The sequence below is a fragment of the Grammomys surdaster genome, unplaced genomic scaffold (genome assembly GCF_004785775.1).
Source record: "Grammomys surdaster isolate TR1022 unplaced genomic scaffold, NIH_TR_1.0 1136, whole genome shotgun sequence".
In the NCBI taxonomy this organism is placed as follows: Eukaryota; Metazoa; Chordata; class Mammalia; order Rodentia; family Muridae; genus Grammomys; species Grammomys surdaster.
The window spans coordinates 1,387,200-1,402,775 of NW_021605555.1; the positions used below are offsets into that span (position 1 = coordinate 1,387,200).

A 15,576-nucleotide genomic window follows, 5' to 3' on the forward strand; every position below is an offset into this window, starting at 1 on the left:
CCATAAGCCTGGGTGTCTCAGCTGGTCTTCTGTATATGCTAGAATCCCAAGGAAGTTGACTCCAGTGCCAATGAGGGAATGGTTGTTCTAGCAAGGTGGAAACAAGCAAGCAAGCAAGCAAAGACCAAAAGCATCCTTCTTCTATGTCCTTACATAGACTTCCAGCAAAAAAATATCATCCATATTAAAGATATGTTTTCCCTCTAAAAGATTTGGATTAAAGGTATATCATATGTCTTCCTACCTCAACACCCAAATTAAAGGCCTGTGTCTTCCAGCCTTGAGATCTGGATCAAAGGTTTGTATCTTTCTAACTCAAACTTCTGTATTACAAGTGAATTCACCCACTTCAAACCAAGCAGAAATATCTCACAGGTGTTACCTGCATTTCTGGATTGTAGTTTGTTCCAGATACAGTCAAGTTGACAACCAATAACAGCCACCACAACAGTTATTGCCTGTGTTTGACTCACACTTCATTCTAAATCTGGAGTGGGATGGGGCAGGCAGTAGTATCTGGATTAAGCAATCTAAGGTTTTGGGTTGTTTTTCATTTATTCCACTTCTGAGTAGCTTTCTGTTGCACCCAGGGTCTCATTCCTGGCCAGTATTGTGTCTGTTCCTTGGTGTGAAATCCTATCTCTAAAAATGCCTTTGAGGGTTCCTATTCACATTTCATTTTCTTGCTTCAACCCCATTCTCATTTTTCTTCCTTTTCCCTATTAGTATTATGATTTCTGAGTGTTCTAGTTGCTGATTTTTATGCAGTTGGCTTATGGTAAGCTTTTAGAACTTGACATTGTACCTCCTATAGAAATGTTTGTAATTTTCATTTTTCCCTAATGAATTTAAACATTTTTATTTACCATAAATCATTTTTAAAAAGGAGTTAGAAAATGAAAATTCTCAAGGAGAATTCCCTCTTCTCTTTCTTTTTTAAGGAATCATAGTAGTGCCTACCTCTTCCTGCTATGAATCCTTTCTTCATTCTGCTTCCCCACTTAATACCCAGCTCCTGGCCGTACTCATCCCCATACCAGACCAGAAGCTCACAACCTGGTCTGATAACACGGCAGGTTCGATAGAAGATTTTCCTGTGATATTGAAAGGCTACCAGGTTCTGCTCTTCATCATCCCGGGCACAATTCACATACCTAGAGTGGAAGGAAAAGGAAGCAAATATCAGGCAGGCAGCTTCATGTCTGCACTAGCTCCTTACTGGTATCCAGTGTCCCTATGCTATGATGTTTCCAACCCCCTCCCACATTTCAAAGGACCTTCTGTTCTCATCTATCCCTTTGATGTTATGTGTATCCTAGCTCCAAGCCCTGTTCATTTGTCCCAAAGGCCTTTCTTTCCCCAAGAGCCCAGTTTTCAAAGCTCTACTTCAGCCATCTATCTCTACTAGTGACAAAACAATGACTTCTTGCTTCAGTAAACTCTAAATCTTCCCATGTATACCTTAGAGCTTGGGACTTTTCATACACTCTGCTTCTAGATTCATCCTACACTGATCCCAACCTTGTTTGAAAGTTCTTCTCACTACCTGCCCAGGCTACCATAAAAGCTTACGAGATTTCTTAGCAAGACAACACAGAAAATAGGGCTGAAGATATAGCTCCGCTGGAGCACCTTGCCTACATATACAGTAGCCTGGGCTCCATCTCCAGCACCATGCCTACATATACAGTAGCCTGGGCTCCATCTCCAGCACCATGTAGTACTGGGTATGGTACATGCCTATAATCAAGAAATGAGGTCAGGAGGATTAGAAGTTTAAGTTAACCCTCATAGAAAATGGCTAGAGTGCACAGCATCCAAACCTACATCATTCCAGAACCCAGTATGATTGTCTCTGAAGCTAAGGAAATTTCCTGCCCTCACAGACTAAAGGTCCTCTGTTGTAGGTTGTTTCATCACTGTGCACTTCTCAAAATATACAATAATTTCTTTTAATAAAATATTTGTAACATGCCTCTTGTAAGGACACAAGTTGTCTGACCTGCTCAAGTAATGAAATCTATTTTCTGAACTAGAACTCAAAATAAATGTTTCATAAATATTGAATAAATTGTAAGCCCAGTATTTTCAGTGAATATAGGCTCCTTAAGGTTTCCCTCAGTATTCCAATTTTGCTGAGTAGATTTGTGCTTTGATAAAAGTTAATGATAATATTATTTTTCCTTAATGTCCACAATATAAAAGAAGTACTTTTATATGGGAACCATTGAAGGAGTCATGATGAGAAAGGAAGGAACAAGTCTTATGAGTGACAGTCTTTCTCGGAACCCAGATACCTAATGGCCTTACCTCATCCAGTTGGCCTGGGACTCATCCTGTCCATCCACATACTCATAGCAGTTTCTTCCCTTGGTAATCTGAATTTCAGAAAAAAAAAATACATTAAAGCTTCAGGATGACTAATGAAATCATGTCACCTCACACTCACCAGTGCTCCCTGAGCTTTGGACTCAGCCACTCACAGTGACCGCACATGAGGCTTCTGAGTCATCATGTACATATGTGTTTTCTTTGTCTCTCTACCACTCCAGCCCTACTCACCTTCAGATTTTGAAGCAGGATTTCCATGTTGAACAAAAACCATTCAGTACACAAATTTAGTCATGTTGTCCCTGTCCATATCCTAGTTTGTCACACCAGAAACACAGGAAGGATGTGGGGAGACAGAGGATGAAGGGAAAGGAGATATTTCTCACCAGCCAGGAGTATCCACTGTTAGCTGACTCTTCATCCTCTGTGATCTGGCCTTCATAGGGGCCAAAGTGCAGACCCACTGGTAGATCAGATGTTTCATTCCATACTCCAAGTCCAGCTTCAGGGATGCCTGATGGACCAATTCTCAGCCCAGGGGGCAGACTGAGGACTGAGTGGTTGGGATGCCCCCTGTCCACCACGCTATCTTTTACAAATAAAGGAGGCCCATGGTTGGGACAACTGTCGATGAAGAAATTCTGGCACTTCTCACAATCTAAGGTAAAAACAGCAGTGATTGGACATCCCCAGATATGTGAACACCCCAGATCAAAAGAAAGAGTATAGCACTCCTGTTACTCTCACAATCTACACCCAAAGTCACTAGAATAGACATGGTCTGAGCTCCACGTGACCAGATGAATCACTAGACTAGGACATAACCGCCTTCTACATAAGATAGCCTGGTGGACACTTACAGAGGTAGTCATCATCCTGGGGCTCGCTGACCTCTTCATATGCAAGTCCCTTTCGCTCTCGCAGCCTATACATCTTCACTTCAACATTCTTTTTCCTGAGTTCTATATTAGAGAACAAAGGTGACTTAAAGTATATGAGTCTCAAGCATGTATCCCTGTTTCTTCATAAAATCTAAAATCTGGGCCTGAAAAGATAACTCAGCAATTAAAGCACATGCTGTTCTTACAGAGGACCTGGGTTTGGTCCCAGGCTGGTTCCCAGCACTCATATCATGGCTCACAACCATCTGTAACTCCAGTTCTAGGTAATCAAATACTCTCATCCCAACTCTGCAGACATCAGGCATGCACATGGCACACATACATATATGGAGGCAGATATTCATATGCATATAAAAATAAATCTTTAGAAAACTTAAATTTATTTTAAAATGTTTTTAAATATGTGAAATTTACTGCCATATGCTCCTCTTTTAAACTTTTTTGTTTAAAGAAGCTAAGATCTCATATTCAACTAACAACAGATGTCTAATATAACTTTAATTTCTGACTCTGTAGGCTTAATTTCTACTTGCCCACATTTTCTATTTGAAAATGGTTCATTCACCTGTTGATTCATTTATAAAATATTAGTTAAGGACATGCTGCAATTAGGCACTGAACAAAAGTCGGGGCAAACAGCATTGAGAGTATTTGGTTCCTATTGCCACAGAGATTTATTGGATCAGTTACTTTATGCTTCACTTGCTGTTTGAAAGCAATATAAGAGCTACCATATCCTCATTTCCACATATTAACGTTCACAAGGTCACAGAGTTTTTAAGATTGCCCAAGTCCCAGTACCTCCATGTGAATAACAACCCAAGTGTATGCCTTTAAAGTCAGTGTTCTGGCATACTACTTAATAGCATGCCCACTATCAATGCCACAGCTTAGACAAGATCAAGTTCAGAAGTTTCTGAAGTTACTACACTGACCATTGCAGACCATTCTCATCAATATTCCTAGAGGGATTAAAGTTCCCAAATTATTTACTCTTACTCAATTTTTTTCCAGAGTGCTGTCCGGAGGTATTTCCTTCTTCAGGGGAAGACACTGGTTTCTGGGCATGTTCTGAGCCACTTGTATTCAGCAAGTTTTCTATTTCAGACCCTTCCTTCACATTAGATTCACCGCTTAATGGCACTCTAGGTGATTCCTTTATTTAGAGTCACATATAAAAAGACAATAGGCATTTCAGTAGTTCTTTAAGGCTTTTTATAAAATTTCACCTGTAATTTTAGTTAATGTGTAGAGTGTCTGAATAAAGAAGAGACAAGGAAGAACTTAAATGAATCCAGGGCAAAAGGCCATATGCTAGGCTTTCTCTTGAAAGCTTCTTTCAGGCTTGAGGGAGGAATATTTGGGAAGGCTAACTGGAAGGCCAACAAAGTTTGCAATGAAAAAGATAAGGCTTACAGAGAGAAAGAGAGTATATCCATAAAGTAGGAAATATTGATCAGATGAGAAATGTAGAAAACAAAGTTGATAAAACACATCTGTAAAAGGAAGTGAGAGCAGAGCAGTATCTCTGGGACAAAAATGAAGAAATGGTGGCAGAAATATACCTCTACAACTAACAAAGTGATGATAAAATTGTAAATTTGAAAACAGTTGATTCTAGAATTAGGTTGCTTGTTTGAGACAAGGTCTCATTATAGAGGCTGGCCTCGAACTCACAGGATTCCTCCTACCTCAGCCCTTCAAGTACTCAAATTACAGATCTGAGCATAATGCTTAGGATGATTCTGGAATTAGATTAACTAATTCTTGTACTAATTTTTTCAGAAAATTCACTAATTTTTTCATTCATAATTTGTATAAATTCTAATTGTTTGTTCATTTTTTAAAGATTTGTTTTCATTTCTATTTGTGTGTGTGTGTGTGTGTGTGTGTGTGTGTGAGAGAGAGAGAGAGAGAGAGAGAGAGAGAGAGAGAGAGAGAGAGAGAGAGAGAGAGAGGTGCACAGGTTTGTCAGGGTCAGACAAGGGCATTCAATCTCTTGGAGTTGGAGTTAAAGGGCAGTTTTGAACTGTACAGCTAGGAACCAAACTCAGGACCTCTGGAAGAACAAGAAGTTCTATTAACCACTGAACCCTCTCTCCAACCACCCACACATAATAATTCTTTTTGTGATGCTGAATAGAACATGTGCAATTGAATATAACATTAATGTGAGATTACTAGCTTCTCTCATAGTCTCGTCCACAGATGATCTTTCAATGGAAATTATTTGCCTGTATGAAATCTTACATACTCTCTCTTTCCCATTCCAAAACTCACTATATCATTGTATACCTGTGGCAGATCTGGAATTCCTTAAGTAGACTAGGCTGGCCTCAAACTCACAGTATTCCTTGGGGCTCTGCTTCCCATGTAATCACAGGCAAGAACTACCATGCCTCATTAAGTTATTTTCTCATTTATGGATCCCTTGCTATCAAACTTGAATCTTCTTAGGGATGAGAGCTGCCGTTTCTTATCAGAATGAGTCTTTATGAGGGAGAGGATCATAGCTCCTTTATCTGTGCCATCCAAAGTAAAAATCCTCTGTATTTGTAAACTATCCTTAGAGTACATTAGTGTATTTCTCACTGTGATATAGCAGGAAAAAACTGAGGTAGGAACACTCAAATGAGTGATGTTCTTATTAATTCAAATGACAGGGAGGATGAGAGACATTGTGTAGAAGAGACTGGGAAGGTAGCAATTCCCAGGGTACTCTAAGCCTTCTCCTTTCCTTACCTGTGTTTGGATCCTTTGTGAAGGTTTCCTTGTCTGTAGGATTTGGAAAGCACTTACCTTCTGTTGTTTACTGTGCTTCACCCGGAAAGGCACCCAAGGAGGACTGACTGAAAAGGCATGGGAAATCAGGGCTTGGGTTGGTATATAGTTTTACACTTAGGATTCTCACCAGGAACAGAGAATTCTGAATAACTGAGTGAAGACTTCAAGGATGACCCAAAAGTGATATGGAAATTATTTCTAAAATATTATTAATCCTATCATTCTATTGGGGGCATTGGTGTTTTTATTTAAGCTTATTCAATTAGACAAAACTCATCTTCTCTTTGTTTCATGTTCATAAGATATTCAATGCATTTATTTTTAAGTAAATAAGTCAATCAGCCTGTGACAAGGAAAAAAACTGAATAAATCAGGAACAAGGAGAGATTATGTACACACAAAAAGGTCATTTGATAAAATATCATTTTAATATCAGTCTTAATAGTGAAAAATTGGAGTTCCTTCCTCTAGGATCACAACAGGCATGCAAGGATTGCCATTATTGCTATTTCTACTCAATATAATACCAGAAGTCCTGGTTAGAGTAAGTAGGCCAAAAAAAGATATACATGTCATCTAACTTGGAAATAAATAGCCGGGCGGTGGTGGTGCACACCTTTAATCCCAGCACTTGGGAGGCAGCGGCAGGCGGATTTCTGAGTTAGAGGCCAGCCTGGTCTACAGAGTGAGTTCCAGGACAGCCAAGGCTATACAGAGAAACCCTGTCTCAAAAACAAAATAAATAAATAAATAAATAAATTTAAAAAATAAAATGAGCATTTAAAAATCAGTTGTGTTTTATACAACCACAATAAACAATCCAGGGAGGAAATTTTTAAAAATAACATCTATAATGATTAAAATAATAAAATATTTAGTAGGAAAGTAAAGGATGCAAGAGATTTGAATATCAAAAATGTCAATACTGGGTCAGGCAGTGGTGGTACATGCCTTTAATCCCAGCACTTGGGAGGCAGAGACAGGCGGATTTCTGAGTTTGAGGTCAGCCTGGTCCACAGAGTGAGTTCCAGGACAGCCAGGGCTACACAGAGAAACCCTGTCTCAAAAAAATGAAAAAAAAATGTCAATACTTCTTTCAGTAATGTCAAAGGAGAGAAAAACAGCCCATGTTCATCGGTTTATAAGAAAATGTTATACAAGTTTATATTACCTCAAATAACCTATAGATTAAATTTATTGCCTATAAAAATGCCAATGTGGTGTTTTGCTGAATTAAAAAAAAATCAAGATTAATATAGGATCTTAAGTGAGTCAGAATAGCCAAGAGAATCTTGAAAAAGAACAAAGCCTAAGATAACATGCTTTAAGGAATTACATCCAAGGCATGAAACTATGAAACCATTAGAAGAAAGCTAGACTAAAATCTGCATAATATTAGTAACATAATTAATTTTCTTGGTATAACACCAAAAAATTAAGCAAAAACAGAGAAGTAGGATTACATTAATCTTAAAAGCATCAAATGAAACAACTGAATGAAATGGGTAACCTAAAGAATAGAAGAAAGTATCTGCAAAGTGTATATATAATAAGGAGTTAGTGTCTAGAATACTCAACAGCCACAACATCAATACAAAGTAAGTCAAAAATAGGCGATTATACTCAAGTGTGTTTTTAGCAAATAAACTTATATTTTTTAATTCAAATTCTTTTTCCTAACATATTTGGAGATGAAGCTATTGGAAGGCAATTATGACATGATAACACCTGAAGAGTGTGGCCCCATAATTGAATTAGTACTTTCATAGGTAGTGATCCTATGAACATACACCTATGTGTGTTCTACACATGAACACACATAGTTCATGTGAATACACAGTGAAGGTCTCTTACATACAAAGAAGCCATTGTTGAAACCTGACAAGGTAGCAGCACCCCCATCTTGGATTTCTAGCCTCCAGAACTGTAAGAAATATATTTCTCCTTACAAACTTAGCACATGATATTTTGTTGACAGCTCTTCAACTATCTAATTAATACAATAAGCACACATTTCTCCAGATATTTAATTGGGCAACAAGCATAGAGAAAGATGCTCAACACAATTAATTATCAGATAGATAGATAGATAGATAGATAGATAGATATAGGTATAGATATATAGATATGCCTTTGGTGGAAATATAAAATAGTACAGCTACCAGAAATAGTAAGGCCCTCAAACATTAAAATAGAATTACTTTATGATACAGATTTCTTTACGTACATATAAAAAGTGAAAATGGGATCTTGAAGAGACATTTGCACATCCATGGTCATATTTACATTATTAATAATAAGCAAGCAGACTATAAACTAGGTAAGGTGCTTACGCTAACTTCTTTGGGTTTGATATTTCTTGTTCATGCCCAGATTTGTATATATCATATTTATTGTATTTATAATAATATATAGTTTTCACATATTTTAAGATGTACAGGAATAGCTCCTTACTGTATTTTGCATTGCATCTTGTTTGTTTGCTGACTTTTGATTCTTAGGTGAAAAAATTAACAGTTTTCAGAAGTTAATTCTGAGACATTTTTGAAACCTAAATCTGGGTTGGTTTCACATGGGTACTTCTAAATCCTTCTGACCCCTCACTTCGCTTCTAAACTCTCCTAGCCCCTCCTCACCTTGCTGCTTAGGTGTCCATTCTTCATCAGAATCTTCACTGTCATTTATCTGGGGCTTGATTGCTTGCCTTTGGTAACACATGAAAGCTGGTCTAGGGGCTCTGAGACCTGAAAAGAAGCAAAATATTCCCTTTAAAAGGAAGCAGGCCCTAGAGGATGGAACCAAAGTATCACAAGGCCAGGTAGGCTCTGGGTGTGGAGATGAGATCTCTACAGGGCCAGTGGTAACATTTAGCCCTACACACACGCACACGCACACGCACACGCACACGCACACGCACACGCACACGTTCCCTCTAAACTTGTCTCCATTGGAAAGTGTACCACTCTAGATACCTGGGAGAACACTAACATAACATGGGAATTAGAGACTTGTTTTTTATCTAGGCTAGTTCAGCCCAAGACTTCTTGTTACCTATAGAAATCAGCATTTTATAGTTTCTTTTCACATTTCTATAGCGAATTTTCTCCCACTCTCCCATCTCTGCCCATTCTTCTTTGGAGAAGTATATGGAAATGTCTTTGAACTCATCTTTGACCTGGAGGAAAAAATAAAAGCAAAAAAATGGAGCATGCTGGGCAGGGCTTGGGATCCTCGAATGTGGTCTTAGTGACCAAGGTTTTCCTCCCATTCCCAGAAGCCTCTTTAAGCAAACACTGGATGTTCATGCTGATTGAGAAGTTGCTAATAAGCCTTTCCTCTCTCACAGGTCCAGACCCACCATCTTGTCATAGGAAGATCAATATGGTAGTATAGACCAAGAATCTATGGTACTCAAGGCTGTTTGCCTCTGCCCACCCCACGGTCCTCCTAACTCTAGGATAACTTTGTTCTACCTTGTGTTTCCACTCGAGTTTCCCTGCATCTCCTTCAGAACTATTCTCTTCCGGTTTGTTGGTGTTCATGGCGTAGGACATTTCCCTGGAGAGATCCAGGGTCCTATAGTCCTATGGATGAAGAAGTAACTAAGTGCCTTAGGCAAACATGGATGCCACCAGCACATGGGAAGGAGCTGGAGGCTGGGAATCTTAGCAGCCAACACAGCGGCTTCTTCCGTGATCTAGTACACTGGTGCAGGCGCAATGATTCTGGACTGAGCACTAAACCTAGGCACCGAGACCCTATATCCGGGTCAGGGCCTGTAACAGCAAGTGAAGGAAGATTCGTCCCGTCAAGTGGGATCTCCCCCCAACCCCGCTGACCCCACTTGCTCTTCATCTGGACCAAGGAATAAGTCAGGGAAGAGCACTTGGGTCTAAGAGATGTTTTCAGGTAAACGGACTCGGGAATCCTGAGTGCAAGGGATTGAAGTCCCTCTGGTGAAAATTTGAGGATTTTAATTTAGGGAACCTCGGGCTGAGGACTGGAGTTCAACAGATTGAGGGAATTGGGTTTGTAGGCTAGAGGCGTCTTCCAGGCTGTGAAATAAGGTTTGGAGACTTGCAGACTGACGAGATTTGACGACCGTGAGAAGACTTGAGGGTTGTCACGGCGAAGGTATTTAGGGTCCTGCTGGATGAGAGAGCATTTAGGACCTTGGAAGCCTATCTTAAGGAGTGATAGGTCCTCGAGACTGAGGGCGTTTGGGGTCGGTCTCTGGGTCTTAGGAGAGTCTCTACGCCGAGAGTCCAGGTTTCCTGTCTGGAAACTTAGTCTCTCTGAGGCGAGCTACCAAGGTTCCTCAGGCAGAGGGTGGGCTGGTTCCACACTGGTGCCTTTGGGACCTAAACCAAAAGGCATTTGGAGTTCCCGAGAAGCTGAGGTGACGCGGCGTGTGCGTGTGAGCGCGCGCGCGTGTGTCACGCTGAGGGGGTTCGAATCTAATTTAGGGGAAATGGGGTCTCACGGGCCTAGAAAGTCTCGCTGGTCTTGAGAGTCTCGCCTGTACTCGTGGTCCTCGAATCCTGTGTCTGGCGCGGCTGCCGCCGCCGCCGTCCTTCCCTCTGAGGAGCTCCGAGGCTGACTGACTGGAGAATCCACCAATTGACGGACAGCTGGCCGAGGGCGGGAACAAGAAAGGCGGAGGGCGGAGCTCTGCCTGTCAGTCACGGTGTAATTCCTGCCCCTGGCTTTCTTCAGGCTGCCCCGCCCCTCGCTGGGATGGCCAGACCCCTGCACGAATCAGGTGGTGGCCAGCGCGCAGGCGGACACGTGTGCTCTGCGAGGCGTCCGTTTCTCCTGTCTCCTCTTTTTCATTTTTGGCAGGTTGTGTTCCCTGACCTGTGTCCTGTCTACAAAAGGTCTTAAAACCATGGCACAGAGCCTTAAGGGCTTTGGTCTGCTTTAGAGTGGGGTTTCACTCAATCTCCAGTTGGAGCTGGACACTGGGAAGCCGGGGGTTGAGGATGGGACCGGAAGTCCAGCTTTGGCAGACGTATCTTCAGCTCAAGTCCCGCCTGAGATAAGTAGCTAGATCAAAATATATAGACAAAATCAAAGCAAATATGGGTCTCTGGAAAAGAACCTAAAATGGGCTATGAAAGAGGTTTTAAAAAAATATTTATAGAGCCTCTAATTTAACAATAACTAATAAATAATCACATAGGTTTACTAAAATTTTCGTGACGTGCTAAGAGTGCCTTGATTAATATAAATCGTTATTAATTAATAAAAGTTAGTTTACAAGATGGGTGGTGAGATGACGCAGTGGTTAAGAGCACTTGCCGCTCTTGCAGAGGACACATTTTTCAAGCACCATCGTGGGGCAGCTCACAACCCTCGCCCCATAACTCCAGTTCCATGGGGTCCGATGCCTTTTTCTTCATTTTATGGCTACCTACACTTAGACGTGGTGCACTTACATGCACTCAGACCTACGAAAATACACATAAATAAATAAGTAGATCATTTAAAAAGAAATTAAAATTTCTAATGATAAGAATTTAAACATATATATAGTACATGAGATTTAAGAACTTTTGATAGTGCTATGAATGCACTGTTTATTGGCTGCCATAAGTTTGAAATATGTAGACACAATCAGCTTAAATCTATGACTGACTTCTTAGTTCATCTCTCAATAATGTGTTGGTCTAAAACTTGCGGAGACTGTCTGGGATAAATCTATTTAAAGAACTGTAACGGCAGATGTAAAATCTAAACTAATTAGAAGCTTGATGACCTACATAATGGTGACAGGAGAAAGTGGACTGCACAAAGTTGTCCTTTGACCTCTATATACACACTGTGGCATGCAGGAGAACACACACACACACACACACACACACACACACACACACACGTTCTCTACCAAAACAGCAGTTCAGTCCTTGAAATATTGGCAGGCGATGAACTGAGAACAGCAATGGAAAGAAGCAGATTAACAATTTGTAAATGCCTGTTCAGATAGATAAGAAAATAGTACAGATGAACAGGAACTAGGCAATCCTGAAACTCAAACGAAGACCCACAAAAGACAGAAATCTGAGACTGATTGTTAATAAAAGCAAAATTGAGGAACTCTGATTTCCCGAGGTGGAGAGACAAATCTACAGATAGGGTTCTGAAATTCATTTTAGGATAGACAAGGGGTTGGAGATATGGCTCAGAGGTTAAGAGCACTGACTGCTCTTCCAGAGATCCTGAGTTCAATCCCCAGCAACCACATGGTGGCTCATAACCATCTATAATGAGATCTGATGCCCTCTTCTGACATGCAGGCATACATGCAGGCAGAATACTATATATAATAAATAAATCTTAAAAATAAAAACAGGCAAGGTCAGCTGGGACTGGTGGTATAAGTCTGTACTACCAGCTTCTTGGGAGGTCAGAGAGGGAGGAGGCTTGAAAATACAAGGGCATTATGTACCACTTAGTGAGACTTTCTCAAAATGAAAGAAGGCTGGGAATGTAGCTCAGTGGTAGAGGGGTTGGTGGTATGCATGGAGTTCTATGTTCAATCCCTAGTACCACACACACAAAGAACTAAATTCCAGTAAATTAGACTCTCTGCTGAAATAGGTCTACTATACTAAGGAAAGGTATACTAAGTTCTGGTTGGAAGGTAGAGTTAGCCGAAGTATTCACTGAGAATTCATCATAGCAGGACTCTGTGCTGTCCCATTTTTTATATTGATCCCCAAAATATTCCTCAGTTAATGCCATACACATTAATCTTCCTCTCATAAAGACTCAACTGTCAGCACATACTGGTGTAGAAGAAACTCAATGTAATAGAATTGATTTAATGAAGCAATTGTTAGTAGATTTGCTTAGAAGACTTTAAATCAGAAAAAGTAAGGCTTTTTCTGATTTAAAAAGTGAGAGCTAGTAAAACACCCCAAAGATAAGTAACACTATCCATGTGTGTTAAAGATAAACAAAATTAACAGTGCTAAAATATTTGTTCACCAAGATTGCCAGCTATTAGACCCACCCGCAAAGAACCTGTTCTAACAGGCAGCTAAAGGTTCACAGTCATCATTACATTCTGGTCTGCTGCCAGTAGGTCCCCTATGCTCTTATTAAGAAAAACGTAATTCTGCTATGTGAATAAGATGACCCTGGGTAACAACTATTTGAAAAAGAACAATACTGATATACTTAAGAAATCCTGGCCGGGCGGTGGTGGCGCACGCCTTTGATCCCAGCACTTGGGAGGCAGAGGCAGGTGGATTTCTGAGTTCGAGGCCAGCCTGGTCTACAGAGTGAGTTCCAGGACAGCCAGGGATACACAGAGAAACCCTGTCTCACAAAAATAATAATAATAATTATAATCCTGACAATATTTTGGCTGTGTAAATTTTCCATCTGCCCAAGTGGCCAGACTTGAGTTCTCCTGTCTCCATTCAGATTGTTCACAATGTAACCTCAGTCTGAGATTTAAGGATGACAATATATGTAAAATGCAAACGCCTAAGTTATTTATACTTTGGTGAAACATTCTATTCAAGGCCAGATGTTCCTTGAGCATTAGCCAATGGAAAAGCGTCATTAAAGAGCTTTTCTTGTCCCCAAGTGTTCAAAGTTGTTAGGATAGGTGAAATCATTTCGTGTGACTTGGAATAATATAATGCTTCTGAGATGTGCTAAGGAGCCAATCACAAGGTAGCTCCTATAAGAGCCAAGCCTAAGGTAGCCTGTGATATGTTTTTTGTTTTTGTTTGTTTGTTTGTTTGTTTGTTTTGGTTTTTCGAGACAGGGTCTCTCTGTGTAGCCCTGGCTGTCCTGGAACTCACTCTGTAGACCAGGCTGTCCTTGAACTCAGAAATCCGCCTGCCTCTGCCTCCCAAGTGCTGGGATTAAAGGCGTGCACCACCACCGCCCGGCCAGGCTGTGATATGTTAATAAATCAACCCTAAGCTGTGAGCCCTGTGAATGCCTACTGGAACAATACAGAAACTCCAACTTTCGTGCTGTACCCAGGATCTAAAACATTCCATCTCAAACTCTTGGCTTATTTCCAATGGCAAAGGAACTCTGAGACTGGCCACTTTTTTACTCTGGTTCTGATGATCATTGAGTTTCTGGCACTGTAAAGGTGTAAGAATCGCTGAAGGAAGACCCCTAGTCTCAAATAGTATGCAAAAGCGAAGAGCATTTATTTTGCAGAAAGAACACTATCTGAGAGTCAACCATTCATACAAAATGGCGACCCCAAGAGGAGCTTGCAAATTTATTTTATTCAGAGCTAGGGAAATTTTCTGGAAGAGTTAGGCAATCTCTAACATGATTGCCTAGGAAAGCAGCAGTTACATTAGCACATTTCTGGTTGGTTGCTATCTTAGTTTTATATATTAGTTTTATCATTTTGGTGAGGCCTTAAAGAAATTCCAGGACTTGGCTCTGGGCTTCTCCTCCCCTTTAGCCAAATGTCAGGGCCATCCTTTATTAAAGACCCATTGCCTGTAATTCTCTCAAGAAGCCTTGTTTGCTTCCCTGGGAAACTGAAAATTTTCATCCCCAAGGTTTCAGAGGTCTCAGCACCACTGCTAAGTTCACACATGCCTGCTTTGTCAGAGCTCAAACGAGACTCTCAAGGATCTTCTGGAACAGTACAGTTTTCTTAGCCTGCCACAGTCGAAGGACTTCCCTGAAGATGCAGGTTAGGTCCTGAGGCACATTCACCAGAGAGGATTTCCAATGGCAGCCTTTAGCATTCTCTACCAGATGTCTTCCCATTTGGTGAGAAGGTTGTTTACGTGAGATTGCTGTAATGTTTATAATAGCACAACATTAGAAGGAATGTTTGCATGTGACCTTGTTGGAGGAAGTGTGTCACTATAGGGTAAACTTTGAGGTCTCCTATTCTCAAGCTACACCTAGGGTGGCACACAGTCTCCTGCTGCTGCCTAATGACCAAGAACTCTCAGCACCTGCTCCAGCACCATGTCTGCCATGACAGTGCCATGATGATAATGGACTAAACCTCTGAAACTGTAAGCCAGCCTCAAATATTTTCCTTTATAAGAGTTGCCTTTGCCGGGCGGTGGTGGCGCACGCCTTTAATCCCAGCACTTGGGAGGCAGGGGCAGGCGGATTTCTGAGTTCGAGGCCAGCCTGGTCTACAGAGTGAGTTCCAGGACAGCCAGGGCTACACAGAGAAACCTTGTCTCGAAAAAGCCAAAAAAAAAAAAAAAAAAAGTTGCCTTCATCATGGTGACTCTTCACAACAATAAAACATTAAAACAGAATTGAAGTCCAAATTTCACACAAAACACAATTCACATTCAAGTCTGTTTGTTGGTTGGTTTAATATAAAAACCCTTTGACTCACTGACTCACAGCTCAGTGGGAGGATCACCTTTATTCATTCTTAACACCAGGATCATAATGACACAGGTACTTTATCATCTTGGCTTCCCAATGTGGGAAATGATAAGCCTGAAGCTACTCTTTACTTTTTTTAAAAAAATTATTTAGTTTATGTGGGTACACTGTCGATGTTTTCAGACACACCAGAAGAGGGCATCGGATCCCA

At 40.7% G+C, this 15,576-nt stretch overlaps 1 protein-coding gene across 1 annotated transcript; it reads right to left on the reverse strand.

The window, feature by feature from the left end:
* Positions 1 to 889: 889 nt before the first annotated feature.
* On the reverse strand, positions 890 to 9,672 carry LOC114634890 (histone-lysine N-methyltransferase PRDM9-like). The gene is made up of 9 exons (XM_028783496.1): positions 9,491 to 9,672; positions 9,069 to 9,192; positions 8,654 to 8,761; positions 6,033 to 6,082; positions 4,233 to 4,389; positions 3,192 to 3,293; positions 2,718 to 2,989; positions 2,311 to 2,378; positions 890 to 1,154 (listed from the first exon to the last, which is right to left on the reverse strand). The coding sequence occupies exons 1-9, from the start codon at positions 9,569 to 9,571 to the stop codon at positions 890 to 892; spliced, it is 1,227 nt and encodes a 408-aa protein (XP_028639329.1). The 5' UTR covers positions 9,572 to 9,672.
* Positions 9,673 to 15,576: the final 5,904 nt, after the last annotated feature.